General features: G+C 47.4%; 2 protein-coding genes across 3 annotated transcripts in view; both read left to right on the top strand.

Moving 5' to 3' along the window:
- Nucleotides 1-4,139, top strand: part of MIB2 (MIB E3 ubiquitin protein ligase 2) — a 51,444-nt gene extending 47,305 nt beyond the window's left edge. For both annotated transcript variants that reach the window (XM_053997650.1, XM_053997649.1), the window contains 3 exons: nucleotides 703-887; nucleotides 1,603-1,668; nucleotides 2,454-4,139. In XM_053997650.1, the coding sequence (XP_053853625.1) occupies nucleotides 703-887; nucleotides 1,603-1,668; nucleotides 2,454-2,695 (493 nt within the window). In that variant the 3' untranslated portion in view covers nucleotides 2,696-4,139. The remainder of the gene's footprint in view (nucleotides 1-702; nucleotides 888-1,602; nucleotides 1,669-2,453) is intronic.
- Nucleotides 4,140-11,327: 7,188 nt separating this feature from the next.
- Nucleotides 11,328-22,476, top strand: MMP23B (matrix metallopeptidase 23B). Its single transcript, XM_053997683.1, has 8 exons — nucleotides 11,328-11,598; nucleotides 15,929-16,032; nucleotides 16,929-17,068; nucleotides 18,334-18,501; nucleotides 19,580-19,744; nucleotides 20,341-20,451; nucleotides 21,307-21,433; nucleotides 22,115-22,476. The coding sequence occupies exons 1-8, from the start codon at nucleotides 11,434-11,436 to the stop codon at nucleotides 22,287-22,289; spliced, it is 1,155 nt and encodes a 384-aa protein (XP_053853658.1). The 5' UTR covers nucleotides 11,328-11,433; the 3' UTR covers nucleotides 22,290-22,476.
- The last annotated feature ends 874 nt before the right edge of the window (nucleotides 22,477-23,350 follow it).

The raw sequence follows: 23,350 nt of genomic DNA, 5'->3' as shown, positions 1-23,350 counted from the left end.
TGTTGGACTGGGGTTTTTTTGCTTAAAAATTTTCATTTCTGTCAGGCTGACATTTCTCATTATTGTCTCATTATTATTGTTATTATCTGCTTTCAGCAAATGATTGTGCTGTTACCTTCCTGTTACCTCCAAAATAGCAGTTTCAACTTGTGTAAATGGATATAAATTAGAGATCCCTGCTCTTTTCCTTTCTTTTTTTTGGGCAGAACTGGTCAGGATCCCAGCTGAGCTTGTCCCAGCAGGGCAGGGAAGGTTCCCAGGTTTATCTACCTGAGCCTGTGCTGCTCTGTGGGGTAACCCAGGGATAACTCAGTGTTACCTGTGCAAAATGAATTTGTAGAAAATTCTTAGGACTTAACAGAAAGTTGACGTAGTATGTATGTAAATATCTGTGTGTAAATTTTGAGATAAGAAATGATCTTATTATTTAAAAAGAAATGATCTTAAATGATCTTGATTTAGAAATGTTACAGAATAGGACAGACATTGTTAAGAGAGAAATTGAATTAGAAACAAGTTTTAAAGCATAACTTCACAAAAAAAGATTAAATACTTTTGAGAAATAGAACAATGAAAGATGAAATAAAGGTTTTTAAGACGCCTCTCAGTTACCCCATCTCTGGGTGAGGAAAAGGCTTTATCTGACATTACCCAGTGCTGAAGGAGCTTGTGGCTCACGTTTCTCACATTTCCTGCTTGCAGGGATCAGCAGGTTTCTTCTGAGAGCTCAACCATCACCTGCAGCCTTCGCCGTGTGCACACCACGCCCAACACCATGACCAACCTGAGTGTCTCCAGCGTGGCAGTGCCCACAGAGTGCCTGGTCTGCTCAGAGCTGGCCTTGCTCATCCATTTCTTCCCATGCCAGCACAGCATTGTGTGTGAAGGTGAGTCCACACTGATTTTTTTTTCCCCTTTTTCTTTTTTTTTTTTTTTTTTCATGGTTTTCTTCCCAGCCTCCCTCTTTGCCCTGTCAGAAATCCAGCCCTGCTCAGACACAGAGCTTTTTGTGCTGTTTGTGTCCTAAAGCAACCCCAGCATGATTTCAGCATCTCAGACAGCCAAAGTTATCTCTGGAAAACACAGAATGTTCTGCCCACCTCCTGCTTGGGACTCCAGGCAGCTTTGTTGGGCTTAGAGATGCCTGGGTAACTCAGAGGGAAAGCCAGTTCTGGCTGTCAGTGCCTTATCCCCCAGAAATCTCCTGGGAAGGATTTCCCTCTCCTCTGGATTTCCTAACTCTTCATTCTTCAGGATTTCAGCTGATTTAAGGGCAGCCTGCTCAGACTTGTCAGCAAGTTCATCTCACAAGGCACAGAGTGAGCACGGGGAGTTTGCTCAGAGCTCTGTGCAAGAGCTTCATCCTCTTCCCCCAGAGCTGCAGCAGCTGCAGGGGCACAGAGCAGGGAGGATTTAAAGGTGTTGTGTTTGCTGCTGACCTGGGAAGGATGAAATAAAAGAGTAGGGCACAGCTCAGAAAGCAGGGATTGACCTCATTCCATGCAGGAGCAATCCCTGAATCACCCAGGGAGGCCTCAGGTTGTTCAAATCTGATCTTCTTCAGTCTGCTGTGGGATTAATTGTCATCTCTTCTTGTGGCAGAATGCTCCAGGAGGATGAAGAAGTGCATCAAATGTCAAGTGACAATAACCAAAAAGCTGAAACAAGGTATGTCCTGGATGTTCCTGCTGCTCAGGGCTGCATTTCCCTGGCAGTGATGTCTTCAGTGCTTGCCTTTGACAAACTCCCTGTCCCCAAGGACTGGATTTGAAATCACTTCTTGCACCACTGATGTGCAGCTAATTCCAGAATTAGGAATGGAACATCTGTAGTGAAGTGTAAATCAATGACTCAGGAGCAGGAGATGAGCAGTGAGAGCTGCATTGAGAATATTTACCCAAACTCCAGTTCTGCAGGATTTGGGATTCTTTCATTTCACAGAGTCAACCAAATGACTCTTATTTATATAAAACTCTTCATTTATATAAATGAAAACAGCTTCATTTATGCAAAACTCAACACAGGTGTTCAGATGGTTTCTTCTTGTTTGACCATGTGTGTCCTGAAGGACACACACACATTTCTTAGACATTTCTTAGGCAGAAATTGGAGCCCCAAGTGTGACCAGGGGGCTGAGAGAACACGGTGCCCTGCAAGGATTCCTGGATTAGTGGGGCAGAACATCACAACCAACTTGGAATATTTGCACTTGAAGTGAGCAGCATGTTCCAGAGCACCAAGGCAGGAATCTCAGGCAGGATTTAAAGAGAACCCAAACCACCAAACCATCCCAAACACACACTGGGCAAGTAAAAAGAAAAAGCATCACCCCAAGGATTTTTATTTGATCCCTGGCTGAGGCTGAGTGCAGAGTGCGGTGTGAGTGGGATGCTGCTGGGAGGGGCAGAAGGGGGGGTGTTAATTGGTGAATTAACGCTGAGCTCTGCCCACAGACAGCACGGAGGTGGAGTGCAGCCCCAGCTCGGAGTGCACGGAGCAGAGGAAGCTGATGGAGGAGCTGCAGAGCCGCTACCGGCAGATGGAGGAGAGGATCACCTGCCCCATCTGCATCGACGACCAGATCAAGCTGGTGTTCCAGTGCGGGCACGGCTCGTGCCCAGACTGCAGCACGGCCCTGACCGTGTGCCCCATCTGCCGCCAGGCCATCCGGGAGAGGATCCACATCTTCGTCTGAGGCTGCTGCTCCAGCCCGGCCCGGCCCGGCCCGGCCCGGCCCCGCCGTGCTTCCCGCCCGCCCTCCGCAGCTCGGCGCCCTCGGCAAGGGAGGGAAGCACAGAAGGGATGTGCCAGGGGGAGGAGGAGGAGGAGGAGGAGGAAGAGGAGTCCTCTCTGGGGTGTCCCAGGGAAGGGACAGCCCTTCCCTCAGCTGTGCTGCTCATCCACCGCCACCACCGGACCGACCACGCTTCCAGAGCTGAGCTGGACAGATCTGGGGTGTCCCAGAGCTGAGCTGGACAGATCTGGGGTGTCCCAGAGCTGGACAAATCCTGGGGTGTTCCAGAGCTGAGCTGGACAGATCTGGGGTGTCCCAGAGCTGGACAGATCCTGGGGTGTCCCAGAGCTGGACAAATCCTGGGGTGTTCCAGAGCTGGACAGATCCTGGGGTGTCCCAGAGCTGGACAGATCCTGGGGTGTCCCAGAGCTGGACAGATCTGGGGTGTCCCAGAGCTGAGCAGATCCTGGGGTGTTCCAGAGCTGAGCTGGACAGATCTGGGGTGTTCCAGAGCTGGACAGATCCTGGGGTGTCCCAGAGCTGAGTTGGACAGATCTGGGGTGTCCCAGAGCTGGACAAATCCTGGGGTGTCCCAGAGCTGGACAGATCCTGGGCTGTCCCAGAGCTGAGCTGGACAGATCCTGGGGTGTTCCAGAGCTGAGCTGGACAGATCCTGGGCTGTCCCAGAGCTGGACAGATCCTGGGATATTCCAGAGCTGGACAGATCTGGGGTGTTACAGAGCTGGACAGATCCTGGGGTATTCCAGAGCTGGACAGATCCTGGGATGTTTCAGAGCTGGACAGATCTGGGGTATTCCAGAGCTGAGCAGATCCTGGGGTGTTCCAGAGCTGAGCAGATCTGGGCTGTCCCAGAGCTGAGCAGATCCCTGGAATGTTCCAGAGGCATCCAGGAGTGTTGCCAGCTGCCACTCAGCTCCCGAGGAGCTCCTGGGATCAGCCAGCCAGGTGCCAGCCCCAGGGAGGTGATGTCCCCGGGGCTCAGCAGCAGCAGGGCTGGATGTCAGGAGTCCTAAAGACAGAGCGTGTGCCTTAGAGAAAAAGTAGTGAACACTGATTGGAGAAAATCTGTTACAACAAATATTTCTGACCTCTAAGTGACACTCTTCTTCTTCTTCTTCTTCTTCCATATTTTATGGTTTTTTTTGGCAGAGCCGTGTGTTCAGAGACTCCTGAGCTTTCTATCCATAATGCCAAAGGCAGGTGTTAAATACTCCAATCAAAGTGTAAAGAAGATAAATAGTAAATAATTAAGATATGAGGAGGAGGAGGAAAAAAAAAAAAAAAAAAAAGGGATTTCATTTTTGTTTCTTTGTTTTGCAGCAAAACTTAATAAAATAAAAATATCTATTTTCCTGAGCATTAAAAAATGAATGTACAAACAGTAGCTGTATTGTTTTCCAGCTGAGTGAAGAATTATTATCCACTCAGTCATCCTGTAAAGTAAATTTTGCTGGAAGTGTGACTGTTTGTTTGGGGTCTGGTGACACAGTGATGCCCAAACCTCCTGTTTGTTACGTATTGAAAGCAATATTTAAACAAAACAAAACAAAAATTCCAGTGTTCCTCTACTCCCTTTGTTCGTTAGCAAAGAGGTGGCAAATCTTTTACAGAAATGTTGAGCTGAGTAGAATGTGTGGTGGTTATGGGAATGTTCCTTACTTACAACCCTGTGGTGTATTGAGAAAGTTATTTCACCAATTCTTGACTTCTAGAGACAATATTTATCCAAATACTCACTTGAGTTTGTTACAGTTTCAATAGATTTTTTCTTTTTTTAATCTGTGCAAGTGGATCAGATTTAACCCCTAAATTATTTGTTTGGCTCCTGCTTAACACCCAAATAACCTAAAGCTGAATTTCAGAATCAGCTTTGGTGTAAAAATCAGAGGTGCAGATTCTCATTATTTCCTAGAAATCCATGCTGATGGGAATCCCTTTGGAATAATCCAGAAATTTCCCCAAAATCTTTGCTGGGACAGCAAAACAAAAGTGCTCAAAAGTACAAATCTGAGCCAACTTTATCCTGTCAAAGCTGCTTTTCTTAACCACTTTTGCTGCAAGGGAATAATTTTGCAGACTATTTATTACCCCAGCCCAATGCTAAGCTTTTTTTTTTTCTTTCTTTTTTTTAATAATTTATTCACAAGCCTCTCCATATGAAGGATATTTCCCCATGTGTTGTGTTTGTGCTGGCACCAGAAGAGAGGGGACAGAGGTGACAAAACGTTCAATATCTGTCATGTCATTCTCACCTCTTATTCCAAAGGTGTCCATTTATTCAGGAAAAACAACGTGGAGCATCTGCTTAATTTTTTACAAATGGTTTCTTTGGGTGCTGAATGAAGAGAGGCTTCCAAGTGATTATTTTCCCTGAAGGAAAAAAAAAATAAACCAAACAAAAATGCAGGAAGAGTGCAGCCTTTCACTCCCAAGCTGTGCAGCTGTTGCAGAAAACTGAAATTATTTTAAATTTTTTTTTTCTTTCCTGACTGATGAGATTTGGAAGGGAAGGAAGAGCTCCCTCAATTTTATGCTTTATCTTTTTTAAATTCTTTTTTTTTTTTCAATTCAGGAGGTGGCAGAAGGCAGCAGGTGCCCCTTTGTGCCAAGAATGTTTTTTTGGCAAACTTTGCCAGGCTCAGCTCAGGCTTTGGAAAAGGGAAGAAAATTCTGTTTTATCTTCCCTGATGAACCTGAGTGAAATCTGCTGAGAGAGCCTGGGGGAGATTTCCCTCCCCTTGTTCTCCTTTTCTGCCCTTTTGCTGTTGGATTCCTTGCTGGCTTTTGGATTTCTTAATGGGTTTTTTTGATTTCTTGTTGATTTTTGGATTCCTTGCTGGTTTTTTTTTTTTATTTCTTGTTGATTTTTGGATTCCTTGTTGATTTTTTGATTTCTTGCTGGGTTTTTTTTATTTCTTGTTGATTTTTGGATTCCTTGCTGTTTTTTTTTTTTTTTATTTCTTGTTGATTTTTGGATTCCTTGCTGTTTTTTTTTTTTTTGATTTCTTGTTGATTTTTGGATTCCTTGCTGGTTTTTGGATTCCTGTTGGTTTTTGGATTCTTGTTGGTTTTTGGATTCGTTGTTGATTTTTTGATTTCTTGTTGATTTTTTGATTTCTTGCTGGTTTTTTGATTCCTTAGTTTTTTTTATTTCATGCTGGTTTTTGGATTCCTTGTTGGTTTTTGGATTTCTTGTTGATTTTTGTATTCCTTGCTGGTTTTTTGATTCCTTGCTGGTTTTTTGATTTCTTGTTGATTTTTGGATTTCTTGTTGATTTTTGTATTCCTTGCTGGTTTTTTGATTCCTTGTTGACTTTTGGATTCCTTGCTGGTTTTTGGATTCTTGTTGGTTTTTTGATTTCTTGTTGATTTTTGGATTCCTTGCTGGTTTTTGGATTCTTGTTGGTTTTTGGATTTCTTGTTTTTGGATTTCTTGTTTTGGTTTTTGGATTCCTTGCTGGTTTTTGATTTCTTGTTGATTTTTTTATTTCTTGCTGGTTTTTGGATTCCTTGGTTTTTGGATTTCCTGCTGGTTTTTGGATTTCCTGCTGTTTTTTGGATTCCTTGCTGGTTACAGAACAGGGAAGCTGTTCCTGCTGCTGCAGGCAGGGAAGGAGATGCCAGAGCAGTGGGAAATGCTCTTTTAAAGGCAAATAATATAATTTGTTAATTGGGGTGGGTAATGAGCAGCTTTCTGCTCCATGTTTGTGAGCAGCTGCTCTCCCAAAAAGCAGAATTATTGAGTCCTCTGCAAAGGAGCCCCTGGGGCTTCTGCCAGCTCTGGGCCTCGGATATCCCCAGCTTTTTTTGGTGTACAGCTTCAATTTTAACATTTCAGCTCATCTCACACTTGGTACAAAAGCTTTCTAAACCTTTTCCTTTGGATGTGTGGCCAAAGCTTTGTATTTTACAGACAACGTGAGACTGAGGTAGAAAAGAGAGGGAGATTTTTTCCTTGCAAAGCAGAGTCAGGTAAAGAACCCATCTCTCCTTTATGTTCCCACCAATCTGTGCTGCCCCCAGGATGTAAAGAGGATTGGTCCACCCACAAATGGATTATTAATATTAAATTAATTATAATATTTAAATTAAACTAATCATAATGCAATTAAATTATAATTCTATTAAATGAATTATAATTCTATTAAAACCAATTCTATTTAATTATATTAAATTAATTGTAATATTAAAATTACGGTACATTAATTATAATATTCAAAATAAGTTATTAATACATCCCACCAGAGAGCAGTGACCAAAGTATCCCCACCCAGGGGAGCAGTTCTTAGTTCACTGTGGATTCACTTTGTTATCTGTGTTTTGGGAAACCTTTTCCCCTCGTTTCATCCCCAAATTTCTGCTCTCAGGTCAGGACTGCAGCGCTGAGCCGGGTCAGGCCAGTGCAGCACTTCTGTGAGCTGACATTTAAGCAAAATATTCCTTTTTCTGTGCCAGCTGGAGCTGTTTGCAGCTCATTTGTTATTCAGCAGAGCGTGGATTTTTCTAGGAACATCAGCAGATGCTGATCACGAGGGGCTGCAGGGGAGAAAGTGGGAGAATTCCCTTTGGGCCCCAAACATTCCTGCTCTCCCCCTCCCTGGGGAGCACTGCTCCCTCTTCCAGCACACAAATCCCTTTTTTTAGCCCATGACCCACAGAAAAACACAATTTTTCAGGGCCATTCCCACAGGAACCACGCGGGGATGTTGGGTTGTTGGTTTTGTTTTCTTTTCCCCCCCAAATTGGGAGCTGAAGAGTTGAAATCTGTTAAAGGAAGGGCTGTGTGAGAGTTTCCTGATGCCTTTCACACGGGCCCAGGAGGGGCTGCTCCCTGGTCACTCACATCCCCTGCAGATCAAATCCTGATCCTGCTGCCTTGAGCCATCAGATTTTGGGTCCTTCTCCTGTCCCCAGCTCCGTGCAGAATTCCCAAATCTCCACAGGGGAAGCTGATGGGGGCGTTCTGTTCCAGTGATGAATAATTGGCTCTTATCCCTGAATAAACAGATTTCATGAGAGGTGAGGTTCCTTTGGGACAGTCAGAGATCCCCACTCCCAGCACTGATGGTTCCTCTCTGTGCAGCATCTCTCAGCACAGGTTTTGCTGTAATATTTGTTGTCATAGATGGTTTTTGTGTTATTTTGGGGACTGGGATGAAGCAGTGCCAGTGTCCTGAGAAATGGGGCAGAGTTACTGGAAATTGTGCTGAAAATAACATTTAATGAACAAAGGAAAGGAGAGAAATGCAAAAAAAATAATCCATAGAGGTGAAAAAAAATGTATTTTCGAGCTGAAGGCTGCCCTGGGGAAGGGAGCCATGTGTTGTGTGTTATGCACAGCCCTGCTTTAAACCAAACATTTCAGCAACAGAGTGAAAAGAGCAAAGCTGAGCTGGTGGATGAGGGGAGTGCATCCTGTTGTGCACATGATCCCGTGCTTCATGCTCTCCTTGCCCTTGGTGGGGTTTGTGCTCCATTCCCTCCCTGCTGACACTGCTTGGAGCTCCCCGGAGCTGGGGATGTGCATCCCTGGCTTGGAAAATCCCTACAGAGCTCCCTGGAAAGGAGAATCCAGAGGAGACAAAGCAGAGCCAGTTCTGTGCCTGCCCTGCTCCCCTCTCCCCGCTGCACCACGTGCATTCCCTCGGCGTCATGAGTTCCACTGCTCCGAGACACAAACCAGCGCCAGGAATGTTTCTGCTGCCCAAATATAGCCGGGATGACGGGTCCTGCCTGGAGTCCAACCCAAAAATCCGCACTCCAGAACCTCTGGAGCCCAGCAGAGCTCCAGCAGCAGCTGCCTGGTGAGCAGTGGGGAACGTTCCCAGCAGCGCCAGCGAGGGTTCAGTGCCCTGCTGGCTCCGGAGGAGCAGGGATTTCATCAGGAGCGTTGCTGGTGTGCACAGCAAGGATTTCCTGAGGCTCCCAGGGCTCCACCAGCTGCAGCTGGGAGTCCTGAGTCCTCTCCTCAGCTGACTCTCATTGCCCTAAAAAACGAGGTTTGTCTTGGCCTCAGTGCTCAGCTGGTTTCTCAGCAAATATTTGCCTTGAACTTTAATCATTTTGCAAGCTCTCTGCAGCCAGGGGTTTGGTGTGGTTGGATGCTCTGGATTTCCCTGTAGATGGGCACAGTGCATGTAGGGAGAGAAAAAAGTGCTTTCCAAGAAACCCTGCTCTCCCTTCTGATCCTGCCAGGGATAACCTGACAGGAGAGCAGGATCCTAAAATGTCCCTGAGGTTGTGAATCAGCTCTGCAGCCCACGGTTCCCACTCAGCCAGCACAAGATAAAAGAGATCGTGTGCAGCACGGTCTCTTCCCATTCAGAATCCTTCTGTGACTCATGGAAAAGGGTTTTCTTGGCTGTGCTAACCCTTAGTGGCCACATGGAGAAGTATTCAGGAGCAGTGAGGTCCTAAAAATGCACTTTACTAAAGGTCTGTGCACTCACTTAGCTGTGCTGAGATGTATTTCACAAAAACTTTTACATTATGAAGGAAATTCTTGGCTCCCTCAGGCTGTGCTTGTTTGAGTCCCCAGTCAATCTCCGCTTAAAGTTTGGGTTCTTCTGCTCCCCTTCACCAAAATGAGTGAGTGCCACAAAAATAAGGCACCTGGTGGGTGCTTGGAGGGTTCCAGGTCCTGCCAGATTCCACGTGGACCTCGGGCAAATCCCCTCACCTGCCCAGTGCTGGTCTGAGCCCGTCCACGGTGCAGGACAAAGCCCTGCCCTAGGTCGGGATTAAACTGCAGGAGGGGAGGAGGGTGTGCAGTGCATGAGCTAAAATCTCCCTCCAGCACTGCTGAGTCCTCCTGGCTCTGGGAGAGGCACTTAAAGCTGTTCCGTGACTGAAACTCAATGTTCTTCCAGCTCTGGGGTTGATAACAATGCTTTTGTTTCAAGCCAGTGCTGCCTCACTGGAGAAGAGCTCTTGGCTGGAGGTGTGGAGCCCCATTTCAAGGCAGGTTTTTCCTTCAAGACTCCCCTCTCCATCAGCCTTTTTTCTGTTCTCCTCTGCAGGCTCTGAAAGAAACCCGGAGAATTCGGGCACTGGAGGAGGCAAAGATCAGTTGAGTTTCTCCCTTGGTGCTGTGATTGCAGCTCAGAGCACAAACAGGGCTGAATTTGCATCCCTGAGGAGCTCCAAATGCAGGATTTGGTCAGAGCCATGCACAGTTCCTTCTGCCAGCTGGGGAAGGAGGAAGCATCCCTAGAAAGCTGCAGCAAAGCAGCTGAGGGCAGCCAATTCCACAGGAGGGAGAGCTCTGGACCCTGGGTTTCTGCTCTTCCTCCTGCTCCCAGCTTCCCTCTGTGATTCCCTCCATCCTTTCCTTGCCTGTTACTCCCTATTTTATCTTTTCCTGGGCTCTGAACCACTGCTGCACTTTGTGGTGGTTTTTCTTGTGGTTTTGTTTTTTTTTTTCTTTCTGAGAATTGAACAGGAAAATGTTCATGAAATTGAACACCCAGACTCTCACTGGCCTTATTTATCCTGAGTTGTTTAAAAGCTCCAGGCCAGCTTGAGGCTGAAAATATATGAAACTAATAAAACGTTGCAGGCCTTGATTATGAACTAGGGTGGAAAAAATTCCAATTAAAGCATTTTTCATTATTAAAATTACAAGGCTTTTCTGAAACCTTTTGAATGCCTCAGATGCCCCCAAGGAATTCTTACATGACCTTTCCCCCTCCCTGGCATTTGCTGGTGGAGCTGGGAGCCTGCAGAATTCCTTTTCCTCTGAGAGGGCAGAGCCGGGGTTGAGTTCACCCCTCCTCAGGATGAGACAGGAAAGTGCAGCTGTCTCTGAAAACCTGAGAGTTCCTCAGTGAGCTTTTTCAAAGAGTCCTGAATGGACTTTTTGATGGATATATGGACTTTTTGATGGATATGAATGGATATAATTTAATTATATTCATGTGTCTGGAGATGCCTCAAAGACAAACCCCTCCAAGCCACTCTTCGGGACCCAAACCCAGCGTGGCAGAAAATGCTCCAAGAGCCGAGCACAGCAGGAACCCGCAGCTCCCCGGCCAGGTTTGCTGCAAGAGGGGCTGGTGTTTACTTTTGGGTGAGTTTGTCAACTCCCCGAGCAGTTTCCCAAGCAGAGAGCCCAGGCTGCTCTCCCAGCATCTCATTTTTCACCCTGAGGACAGCCCGTGACAAATGACGTGGAGCATCCCCGGTGACACATTCCAAGGGGCTGATGCTGCTCTTCTGGATTCCTTTTGCTGCCCTCTCCCCCCATTTTTATTTTTTTTTTTTTTTTCATTACATGAAGCTGACAGCTGCAGATTTGCCCTCTGTAGCTCACACAGTTAAAGAGTTCATGTCCACCCCAGCTTGTTTCACTTTGCTGCTGTTCCTCCGCCAGCCCAAATTTCAGCTGCAGTAACACGATCCCTCTTGGCAGAGCCTGAGAGAATCTTTGGCACATTGGAAAGAGGCTTAATGTAAAGTCTACTTTTTTTTTTTCTTCTTCTCTTTTTTTTTTTTTTAATATTTTTTTTTTCCTTAGAGCTTTTTGAAACTCCCCTGGTTGTGCACAGCTCTGGCAGCAGCTGCAGGGCTGCTCACAAACGCTCCAAATGTGAGCTCAAGGATCACAAATGCGTTCTGTGCAGGGAATGTCTTGAGTGCCTGTCCCAAAAAAAATCCTCCAAAAACCCCTCAAGAACGACATGGACCGGGCTGAACGACTTTCTGCAGGCAGAAGGAAAAGCTCCCCGTCCCTGGAGCAGAAGAAGAGCAGTGGCTGGAGGACCACGGTGGGGGTTCTGTGTCTGTTCCCTGTGCTGGCTTTGCTGGCAGTTGTGGAATATCCAGCAGGAGTTCAGGAAATTCAGGTGAGGAGAAGGGATCTGGTCCTCAGATGCTTGGGAGGGGAGTGGGGTGTCAAAGAGAGGCCCAGGTGTGCTCTGGTTAGAGGCTGGGATCTAAATAGATAAATAGATAAGTAGATAAATACCTCATCTAAATGGATAAATATATCTAATGGGTCTATAGATAAGTCAATCTAAAGTAGCTCTAGAGACAAATAGATCTAAACAGACCTAAAGAGATACAAATAGATCAAAATAGATCTAAATAGATAAATATCTAAATAGATAAATGTCTGAATAGCTAAAGGGATCTCAATAGATCTGTAGACAAATAGATCTAAATGGATAAGTATTGAAACAGATAAATGTCTTCATGTCTAATCTAAATAGATAAAAAGATCTCAATAGATCTACAGACCTAATAGGTCTAAATAGATAAATGTCTAACTAGATAAAAGTCTAGATTTCTAACTGGATAAAAGTCTAGCTATCTAATTAGATAAAAGTTTAGCTATCCAGTTAGATAAAAGTCTAGATATCTAACTAAAGTCTAAATATCTAATCTAAATAGACAAATAGATCTCAATGGATCTACAGACAAATAGATATGAATAGATAAGTTTCTAAATGGATAAATCTCTAAATCGCTCTTCCAAATAGATAAATAGCTATAAACAAATCTATATATAACTCAAAATAGAACAATGGATCTATAGATGAAAAAGATAAAAAAGAGAAATGTAGATAATAAGATAATAAAATAAATATAGATGAAAAAGATCTGAATAGGTGAATGCCTGTGAGGGCAGCAAGTCGTGTTCAGGGCTGTCGGAGCCCCTTTGGGCAGAGGAGCCCAGGAGGGATTTTGGGATCAGGGGCTGGGGCTGTGTGTGCAGCCGGGGAGGAAACGGAAAATTCGGAGTCTGCGGAGATCGCCCGGAGCTTTGGCTCTGCGGGGGAATTTCTGCTTTCCCAGCCCGGGCTGATGTGCATGGGCTGGGCTGAGCTGGGCTGGGCTGGGCTGGGCTGAGCTGAGCTGGGCTGAGCTGAGCTGGGCTGGGCTGGGCTGGGCTGGGCTGGGCTGGGCTGAACTGAACTGGGCTGAGCTGGGCTGGGCTGGGCTGGGCTGAGCTGAGCTGGGCTGGGCTGGGCTGGGCTGGGCTGGGCTGGGCTGAACTGAACTGGGCTGAGCTGGGCTGGGCTGGGCTGGGCTGGGCTGAGCTGGGCTGGGCTGAGCTGGGCTGGGTTAGGCTGAGCTGGGCTGAACTGAACTGGGCTGGGCTGAACTGAACTGGGCTGAGCTGGGCTGGGCTGGGCTGGGCTGAGCTGAGCTGGGCTGGGCTGGGCTGGGCTGGGCTGGGCTGAGCTGAGCTGAGCTGAGCTGGGCTGGGCTGGGCTGGGCTGGGCTGGGCTGAGCTGAGCTGGGCTGGGCTGAGCTGAGCTGGGCTGAACCGAGCTGAGCTGGGCTGGGCTGAGCTGGGCTGGGCTGAACCGAGCTGAGCTGAGCTGGGCTGAGCTGGGCTGTGCTGGGCTGTGCTGAGCTGAGCTGAGCTGAGCTGAGCTGGGCTGGGCTGGGCTGGGCTGGGCTGAGCTGAGCTGAGCTGAGCTGAGCTGGGCTGGGCTGGGCTGGGCTGGGCTGGGCTGAGCTGAGCTGAGCTGAGCTGAGCTGAGCTGGGCTGAGCTGGGCTGGGCTGAGCTGGGCTGGGCTGGGCTGTGCTGGGCTGAGCTGAGCTGGGCTGGGCTGAGCTGGGTTTGGCTGGGCTGGGCTGGGCTGGGCTGGGCTGAGCTGGGCTGTGCTGGGCTGAGCTGAGCTGGGCTGAGCTGAGCTGAACTGAGCTGAGCTGAGCTGGGCTGAGCTGGGCTCGGTTTGGATGGGCTGGGCTGAGCTGGGCTGAGCTGAGCTGGGCTGAGCTGAGCTGAGCTAAGCTGAACTGGGCCTACTCAAAAAAAAAAAAAAAAGTTGTTTTCTGAACTAGAAGAAAAATGGCAATTTTTTGAATGCCAACTCGAAACTTGTATTACATTGTAAAAAAACAAAAATCAAAAAAAGCACAAGGGTTTAGAGTTATTTATATAAATGTTGAAATTTTTCACTATTTAAAAATATTTTTTCTCTATGTTTTAAATTTTTTTCTACATTTTAATATATTTTCATTAGATTTTAATATTTTTCACTAGATTTTAACATTTTTCACTCTTTTTTAATTTTTAATATAAACATGTCAGCGCTTGTGTTGGTCAAGGCCTCTATCATGTCTACCTGTTCATAAACTGGAGGCAAAAATTTCCTTTTTTATGCAGGGAAAATGGCACTGGCAGAGTAAAATCAGAGGTAAAACCCCCTGGGGGTGAGGGGAGAACCAGCGACCCACAGCCCTTGTGCCCAGGGAGGAAGGGGCAAAGCCTTGAACCCAAAAATGGGACCCCAGCCCTGCCAAAATCTGCGGGGTTGGCTCCCAGCTGTGCCCCAGGGATGTCCCAGCGTGGTCCTCACCAGGCTGGTGAGGAAAATCTGCAGGAAAATCTGAAATTGTCCTTGGAGGGGAGGAAGATGCTGAGCTTGGCTTGGGAGGGAGGGAGGGAGAAAATCCGAAATTGTCCTTGGAGGGGAGGAAGATGCTGAGCTTGGCTTGGGAGGGAGGGAGAAAATCTGAAATTGTCCTTGGAGGGGAGGAAGATGCTGAGCTTGGCTTGGGAGGGAGGGAGGGAGAAAATCCGAAATTGTCCTTAGAGAGGAGGAAGATGCTGAGCTTGGCTCGGGAGGGAGGGAGGTGGGGCTGGCAGCAGGAGAAGTTTTCCAGCCTTTCGAGCCGTGGAAAGGTTCTTGTGCTTCTTCAGGCAGGGCCCGGAGCTGTCCCCTCTTGTCTGCTCTGCTGACACAAGGGATGTGGGGTTTGGCTCTCAGGGCAGCATTTCTTCCACCAGGAAGCTGCAGACAGCTCCTGCTGCCTCTGGAATGTGCTGAGGGGCTGGGCAAGGCTCTTCTGTACCGTGGTCACTGGTCCTGGCTCTTGGCCAGCGCCTTGGTGCCCAATTTTCAGTGTCTTAGCCCCCCCAAAAAAGGGGAGACAGAGCTGGAAAACTTCCCCAAAACCCACGCTGGGTCCCATTCATTTCCCTCCAGGTTCTAAAGGCTTTTCCAGCTGGAGCCAGACGTGTCACACAAAATCCCACGTCTTTTGCTGTTCCATGCTCTAAAGGCGCTCCAGGCTTTCCAGGGCTTCTGTTTGCTTTGAGGGCATTTCAGAGCTCCCTGCACAAAGGGTTGCCTGTTTTAGTCATTTCCCCAGATTGACATCTGGGGAGTGACGGCGAAGAGAGGAGGAAATGAGAACTTTCCAGGCAGAGCTGCAGCACTTGCTGCAGCCAGGAGCCTCCTGAGGGCTCATTTCTGCTCTCCAAGAAGGAGAGGGCTGCTCTGGGATCTTTCGGGATGGTGCAGGGCCGGTCTCATCTCTTGGATGCCCCTCAGGCAGAGGCAGAGCCCCCAGGTGTCCTGTTCCAGGTTTTTATTCTGCACTCTGATGCCTTGGGCTGGCTCCCTAGAACAGAGGCTTTAAGAGAATAAAGTGGGGATTTATTAAAGGCCTTCAGTAGGTGCACCTTGGGCAGTGAAAAAGGGTTTTCAGAAACCTCTGGGTTTCCAGCCCAGCATGGATGATGGTCACGAGTTTTCCACACAATTAAAAGTCTGGTCCGTTTACGTATCAGGGTTAATCCTCCAATTACAACTTCAGGTGATAAAGTCATTTACCCTGGTTCTCCCCCACAATTTAATATTTTTTTTTTTTTTTTACTTTTCGGGGCCTGAGGCTGTGGAGTGTCCTTGGATCTCAGGCCTAGAGGAATTGTTTTGTCTGACAAAAAGTGAAAACACTGACTAACACTTTGTTCTGGACTTCAGAGCTGTGCACCAATGCAGTACAGCACTGGAGATAGATAGGCTAAACAAATATAAAGGCTAAATATAAAAGCTAAAATCTTAAGGCATCAGCTATCCTGGAGTGTCTCCCATCTCCTCCCAGTGTCGCTGTTGAGGGAGGACGGGAATGAAAATGAAAAAAGTTCAGAAGGCAAAGAAGAAGAGAACTTTATTAGAAAGTCCATGGCTCCTTTATAGAGAACATCATGAGGACCAGTTCCATCGGCCCTGGAGTGAAAACATCTCACACCATTGGTGCCCTGTGAATAGCACACGGAGGCAGAACACACCCATAAACAATTTGAACAGAAGGAGAGACAATAAATGCTTACATTCCTCTCGGACTTTTTCCCAGGCTTAGCCTGGTAGAAATCTCTCTTTTTCTCTCTGAACTGAGAAGATGCCCATGCCAGCTCCTGTTTTGTCTTTAAGGAAGATGTGCCAGGCTCAGCTCCTCCCGGGCCCGCGGCGCGCAGCAGGCGGTACACCATCACCCCCGGCCGCCTCAAGTGGGACCACTTCAACCTCACCTACAAGTAAGGCCTGGAACCAGCCCCAAAAGTGATCCTGGGGCCTGGATCCTCCTGCTGTATCCACCGCCTTTGGATCATGCCCCTGTGGCTTTTGGCAGGGCGGGGAGAGCTGCTGAAGCCACTCCAGAACAGGAATGTTTTGATAAATGCTGCACCTCTCGCTGGAGTGGAACTGTTCAGGGCACAGTCAGGGCTCCCCACGGCAGGGAGCTCCCTCAGAAGGTCCTGGCTGAGGATTAATTCTGTTTATCCTGGTGGTTTTTTTAAGAGTTCTGTATGAACCTCAGTCAGCACTGAGGGAAGTCACAGGGCAATCACTGGTAAATTTAAGTTTACCCTTCCAGATTTCCACTGTTGAAAGGTGATCTCAGGATTTCTGGGATTTCAGGGCTCTTAGTGAGGCAGAATGAACCCCTCGTAGGGGGAGTAGTTGAGCACTTGAGTCAAGCCCCAAACTTTTGAATATTGTTCCAGAAGGCAATGGGAGTATTCCCAAATTTTTGAAGCTCTCCATTAAAAAAATAATGCAAGAATTTTTCAAAGCTGAGCTCTCCCTTGGCTCTCCCTTCAGCAAAAGGGAGTTTGCTGATGTTGTGCTGCTTAGTGAGGGATTTTAGCAATCTCTCTCCCTTTCTCTTTGGGAAAAGGCTGCTGAGAAATCAGCAATAAAAAGCCCTTGCTGACAATGGATCCACCGTGGGTGTCAGATCTTACTGCAATACATCTTTCATCATTCTATTTCTCTAAAAAATATCATTTATTTAGAAAACCATCTTTAAAACTTATTTCTAATTCCATTTCTCTCCTAACGTTATCTATCTTATTCCGTAACATTTCCAAATCAACAGAAAAGCTAAAACCTGATGGATCAGAGGGACATTTCCTGTGTGTCCCTGCAGGATCCTCTCCTTCCCCAGGAACCTCCTGAGCGCCAGGGACACGCGCCGGGGGCTGGCGGCCGCGTTCCGCATGTGGAGCGAGGTGTCCCCGTTCAGCTTCAGGGAGGTCCCACGGCACCTCCCCAGCGACCTCAAAATCGGTGAGTGCCCCCCGTGGGCTCCTGCACTGGGCCAGGGAGCTGTGGGCTGTGGTAATTCCAGCAATTCCAGCGTGTTAATGCAGGAGCTGGGAGGCAGGAGAGCCCTCCCGTGCTCAGCAGGGCCTCTTGGATAAGGTTTGGGATGTCCTTTGCCTTTAGCCAGGCAAAGAAGAACTACTTTTGTCTGCTCAAGGAAATGTTAATGTCACATTTAACACTCCCTGTGAAGCTGGGAAGCTTCAGGCATTTGCCAAGAATGAGCCCTCAAGTTCTGCTGCTGGGATGGGATCCCACAGGTGGGGAAAACCACAGGAGAATAAGAATCCACAGGTGAGGAAAGCCATGGGAGAATAAGAGTAAGAATTAACATGTGGGGAAAGCCAAGAGAGAATAAGAGTAAGAATTCACAGGTGGGGAAAGCCACAGGAGAATAAGAGTAAGAATTCACAGGTGGGGAAGGCCATGGGAGAAAAAGAATCCACAGATTCTTACTCCACAGCTGGGGAAAGTGAATGCTGGGAGGTGGAGTGACACAGCCAGGGTCACACGGGGCAGGTGAGGGATTCTGGTTGTTGGTGGGTTCAGTCTCCCTTTTGCTGATCCCTTTGGGGCAGTCACTGCTCCATCCCTTCCCTCCTCACCTCCACGGCTGTTCCTGAATTTCCTGGGGCCTAGAACAGTTCAGTGCTGAGGCGTTTTCTGCTCAAGCCCAGACCTCAATTCTTCCTGGGATTTCTGAGTGTGAAGCACAGATTCCTGGGGCCAATGGCCCAGCCAGCAGATTCACCCTCATTTCACACCATGTTCCCCTCGTGATGAGGCTCCCAGGGGTCTGTCCTGTCACCTGTGGGAGCTCCAGGTGCCCTTCCAGGGATTCAGGATTCACTGTGATCCTGCTGCAGCTCTGACTCCAAGGCATCTGCTTATTTACGTTCAAAATAACAATTTTGGAACAATCCAGGGGTTATCAGCTCTGTCCAGCTTCTCTCTCAAAAAGATAATTTCCACCTGGAAAGAGGAGCTCAGCATTCCCTGCTGGAAAACAAATTCATTTGTATCCTTTGGGAGCAGCTCTACATGCAGGGTCAGCACGTGGCTGAGCGTTGCCATCAGTGCTGATAATTGCTTTGCATTTATCTTTCCTTTTGTGGCCCTGGAAGCTGGAAAACACCTGGGATCCCATCAGAGACCTTCCCAGTGACCCAGGGGTTTCCTGGGCAGGCTGATCCTGCTGGGTAACCCTCAAGCTGCTGCTTTTTCCACAGGTTTCTACTCCATCAACCACACGGACTGCCTGGAGTCTCTGAGCCACCACTGCTTCGATGGCACCACGGGGGAACTGGCCCACGCCTTCTTCCCACCCCACGGGGAAATCCACTTTGATGACCACGAGTATTGGATCCTGGGCAACACCAGGTTCAGCTGGAAGAAAGGTTAACACAGGGAGCACGTGGAATGCTTGGGATTCAGATTTTAGTCTGGGAAAGTGACAACAGAAACAGTTGGGGTTTTACTGTGGGCTTGGAAGTTGTTGTTCCTCTGCCCTGAGCCAGAACTGTGTGGTGGCAGGGCCACTTCTTGCTGGAATTACTGGAATTATTGGAATTATTGGATAGTTCAGACACATCCTTCAGTTAAAATCCATGAGCTGTATGCTGCCAAGAGGCTTGAGTTTGACTCCAGGCCGTGGAGGTCAAACAAGAGCCTCTTCCAGACTGAAATCTTCCCAAGCCCATTCCTTCAGCTGAGGGCTGTGGGAGCAAAGTGAGCAGGAGGATGAGGAGGGTCAGTGTTGCACTGGGACAAGCAGTGCTGGTCCAGAGCAGCTCTCCTGGAGCCTGGCACTGCTCTGGGGCCTGCTGCTGGGAATTAGAAGCACGTGGAAGTAATTGGCTGGATTTGGGCCCAAGCAGCTACAGGGAAGATGAACCTGGGGCAGCATTGCCCGTTCTAGGGCTGACATTGATGCCTTGTGAAGGCTGCCCTAGAACAGAGTTTAGACAGAGTTAAAATAAGGTAGGGATTTATTAAAAGGATCTCCTCTATGGATCCACCTTGGGCCTGGCCAGGGCTGCAGCCAAGATGAACCAAAATGGTCCCAAAATGCACAAATGCTCCCGGGGGCTCTCACTTTTATCAGCTCTGCTCCATTTGCACCTTGCAGTTGATTGTCCCATTCCAGCTTTAGCCCATGCACTCCCATCCTGCTTGTTTTTCTCTCTCCAGCCCACGCTGTTTGTGCTGTTGGGCCTGAGGTTTGGATCATTTGTCCTTGGTGCCCAGCTGGAGCAGGAATTGTTTTGTCTCCCTGCTCTGTGCAGAGAGCTCAGCATCCCCTCATGTGAAGCCCAGACCCACACACCAAAGCACCACAAAATCTGGAAAATAAAAAAGCTAAAACCCGAGGCGTCAAAATCTTTCCCCTGGTGTGACCCTAGGCAGAGCTGTGTGACAAAGCAGAGCTGTGCAGCACCGCACTGCACAATCCCAGCTTGGTTTCCTTTCCCCCAGGAGTGTGGCTGACTGACCTGGTCCACGTGGCAGCCCACGAGATCGGACACGCCCTGGGCCTCATGCACTCGCTGAACCCCAACGCCCTCATGCACATCAACGCCACCCTGACGGGCAAGAAGAGCATCTCCCAGGATGAGGTGTGGGGAATCCACAGGCTCTACGGTGAGAGAGGGGCTCAGTCTCTGCGGGGCTGACGCTGTGGAGCAATCGTGGTGTCACAGCCCACCTCGTGCTGCTGCTCTACAGCGTTCCCCATCCCAGCTCCACCTTGTTCACAAGCCCTATGAGGAATGTTTGAAGGAGCTGGGGTTGTTTAGCTTGGAGAAGAGGAGGTTCAGAGGTGACCTCATTGCCCTCTACAACTCCCTGAAGGGAGGTGCAGACAGGTGGGGTTGGTCTCTTCCACCGGGCAGCACTGACAGAACAAGAGGACACAGCCTCAGGCTGCATCAGGGGAGGTACAGGTTGGATATTAGGAAAAATTTTTTCACTGAAAGAATAATAAAGCACTGGAATTGTCTTCCCAGGGAGGTGGTGGAGTCACCATCTCTGGATGTGTTTAAAAAAAGACTGGACATGGCACTTGGTGCTACAGTCTGGTTGAGGTGTGAGGGCATAGGTTGGACTCGATGATCTTAGAGGTCTCTTCCAACCTCATGATTCTGTGATTCTGTGATTCTGTGTTCCTTCTGACATTTCACCTAAATTTGGTTGTTCAGTCTCCTCCATCCCCTCTAACTCATCTCCTCCTGTTCCAGGCTGTAAGGACAGGTTATTTATGTGCCCCTCGTGGGCCAAAAAAGGCTTCTGTGAGAAGCGCAGGAAGCTGATGAAGAAGCACTGCCCGTCCACCTGTGACTTCTGCTACGGTACCCAGGGGCTTCTCTGGGATTTGGGCTGGGGGCTGCAGAGGGAGGAGGTAAAAGTGAGGCTGGGATAGGCAGGATCCTCATTTCCCACCAGGGATCAGTGACACCAGTGATCCAGCTCCAAGCAGCACAACAGAGATGGTGTTTTGTATCTCTGAGTCCTGATGCAGGCCAGGAGTGAGGAATAATTCCACATTTATGGAGCGGAACATTAAACTGTCCTGCTCCTCTCTGCTTTAGCTGAGCCAGGGAATAGCAAAGCAGAGAGAGGGGCTGCAGAGGGATGGGGCAGAAACAAGACAAAAACATCTCCAGCACAGCTGGACTGGAGCTGCTCCCCAGAACAGGACAGAAAGGTGATTAATCACAGGATGTTAATCACCTTCTCCAGCCTCAGCTTATGGATCCAAGTAAGGAACTGATGCAGGGCAAGTTGCTGCAGCTGTGGAATTGAGTTCAGATAAAAACTGCTGTCCTTAGGAGATCCTGGATAAGCAGTGCCTCCTTCTTCAGCACAGGGGTTTTTTTGGGTTTTTTTTGTTTTTTTTTTTTTGGGTCACATTAATGAAAGATGCAATTAGATAATTACAAACCCAGATATTCCATGGCTTTTCACACACTGGACTGTTCCCATCCTCTTCCATAGCTGCGAAAGGGACAAGTTGATTTTTATCACACCACGGAATTTTTATCTTTGCACATCAGTCATCTTATTTGTCTATCCAAGAATTGCTCAGGATGAGGAGGCACTTTTAAATTAATACTTTTAAGGCTCCTTAAATGATGATTTTGTGAAAGGGTTTTGGGGTGGCTAAAGCTCCTTAACTGCTGGCATTTCCTTCTGTGCCTGGACAGAATTCCCATTTCCAACGGTGCCCCCCACTCTGCCCCCACCAAGGACCAAAACCAAGACAGTTTCTGAGGGCAGGAACGTCACCTTCCGCTGCGGGCAGAAGATCATCCATAAAAAAGGCAAAGTCTAGTAAGTGCTCTGTCCTTACCCAGGCCTTAGGAAACTTCACATGCCAAAATCCATCAGGAAGAATGACAAAAACGGGGTAAAGAAGAATGGAGTTCATCATCTGGAGCTCAAAAAGGATAAAATCCAATTTTATATATAGCACAAAGCTAATTCCTACTCTCAAGTCGAATTCCCTGGCTTGAATATTTATATTCTTTATATTCTGCAAAATATTTATTAAAATTTTCTATTTTTATTTTATACATGATATTTATATCTTTAAATTTAAAAATAATTTTATATTTTTATACTTTTACTTTTAAATATAAATATTTATATTCTTTTTAAATTATAAATTATATATTCTGCAAAAAACCCCGTAAAATTTAAATTTACCCTTTCAAGTTTTAATTAGTTGGTTGTTACTGAAGTAAGAACAGGTTCTGGATGTACCCAAAATTTAGGATGGCTCAAATCCATGAGTTGGTTTAGACTTGAGGACCCAAATTCCCATCAACTTTCAGAGATTCAAACTCCAAAATAACTCATGATTATGCCCTGTTAATCCTGATTATCCACCTGAAATAAAGAGTAAAACTCAACCGTGTTTTGGTAAAGTCTCTGCTCTACACTTATTCAGCAAAATTTATTAGTAGAAATAACTAATATTTAGTTTAACTTCCACTTTTTTTCTCCTGACAGCTGGTATAAAGATAAGGAACTTCTGGAATATTCCTATCCAGGTTATTTAGCCCTAAATGAAGACCACATGAGCATCATTGCAAATGCAATTAATGAAGGAACTTACACTTGCATAGTGAAGAAAAAAGAAAGGATCCTGACTACTTATTCCTGGAGAATCAGACTGAAGCACTGACCCAGCCCTGGATTCGGTTCCTGCTCCTGGTTCCAGTTTTTCCTTTGGCATTTTAGGTTTAATTTCCAGTAGTGCAACTGAATTCTCCAGCAGCTGCTTCGGTACCTTGGGCAAAAGAGATTCTGGGACTGGTTACTGGAATGTCAAACTTCCAGATTTGTTTTAAAGATAAAGAATTTATCAACTATTTGCTGTACAGAGAATTAAAAACTTTTTTTTTTTTTGTAAGAAAAGTGTCAGATGGAGCTGTGTGGGGCACTGCTGCAAACCAGGAGCAGACTCTGCCCCAGCCCCTGGGACAGGGGGATGGCAGGAAGAGGACAAGTTTAACATTCCCTGAGTGTTTTCCTGCCATTTATTTACATCCTGGTGCACTGCAAATCGAAGAAATTACAATGCTAAGCCTTAGCATTACTTTTCTTTCACTTGTCAGGAGGATGAGGATCACACAAACCCTGTTTTGCTCCTCACTTGTCCATTCCAACACGTCCAGTTCAAGGAGCCACAGAACAGCTCTTCCCCTCAAGTGGTTTCCTGTGGTTTGAGGATTTTCCTCTTATCCCAAGAGGAATTTATTGCTCACAGCTGGTCCTTGAGGGGTCTGAGCTGCTCAGGGTTTGGTTCTTGAAGGGTCTGAGCTGCTCAGAGCTGGTCCTTGAGGGATCTGAGCTGCCCAGTTTGGTCCTTGAAGGGTCTGAGCTGCTCAGGTTGGTAATTAAGGGGTCTGCACTGCTCACTTTGGTAATTAAGGGATCTGAGCTGCTCAGTTTGGTAATTAAGGGATCTGCACTGCTCAGTTTGGTGATTAAGGGGTCTGAGCTCTCAGTTTGGTCCTTGAGGGGTCTGAGCCTTGAGTCCTGTGGGAGATGAGGTGATTGCCTCCCTCAGGATGAGGTGAAAGTGCCACATCCAGCTGGAGAAGAGCTCAGGAGTGGCTGGCAAAGCTGGGAAGGGAACAATTCTGTGTCACAGCCAAACTATGCAGTGGGGTCATGCTTCAATCCCTCACAGCTTCCCTGCTTTTCACTGGGTTCCTGGGGAAGCTTCTGGAATCAGGAATG

Source organism: Vidua macroura, chromosome 23 (assembly GCF_024509145.1).
Source record: "Vidua macroura isolate BioBank_ID:100142 chromosome 23, ASM2450914v1, whole genome shotgun sequence".
Lineage (NCBI taxonomy): Eukaryota > Metazoa > Chordata > Aves > Passeriformes > Viduidae > Vidua > Vidua macroura.
The sequence above is the reverse complement of the archived record's forward strand: the minus strand, read 5'-3'. Positions and strand labels throughout refer to the sequence as shown.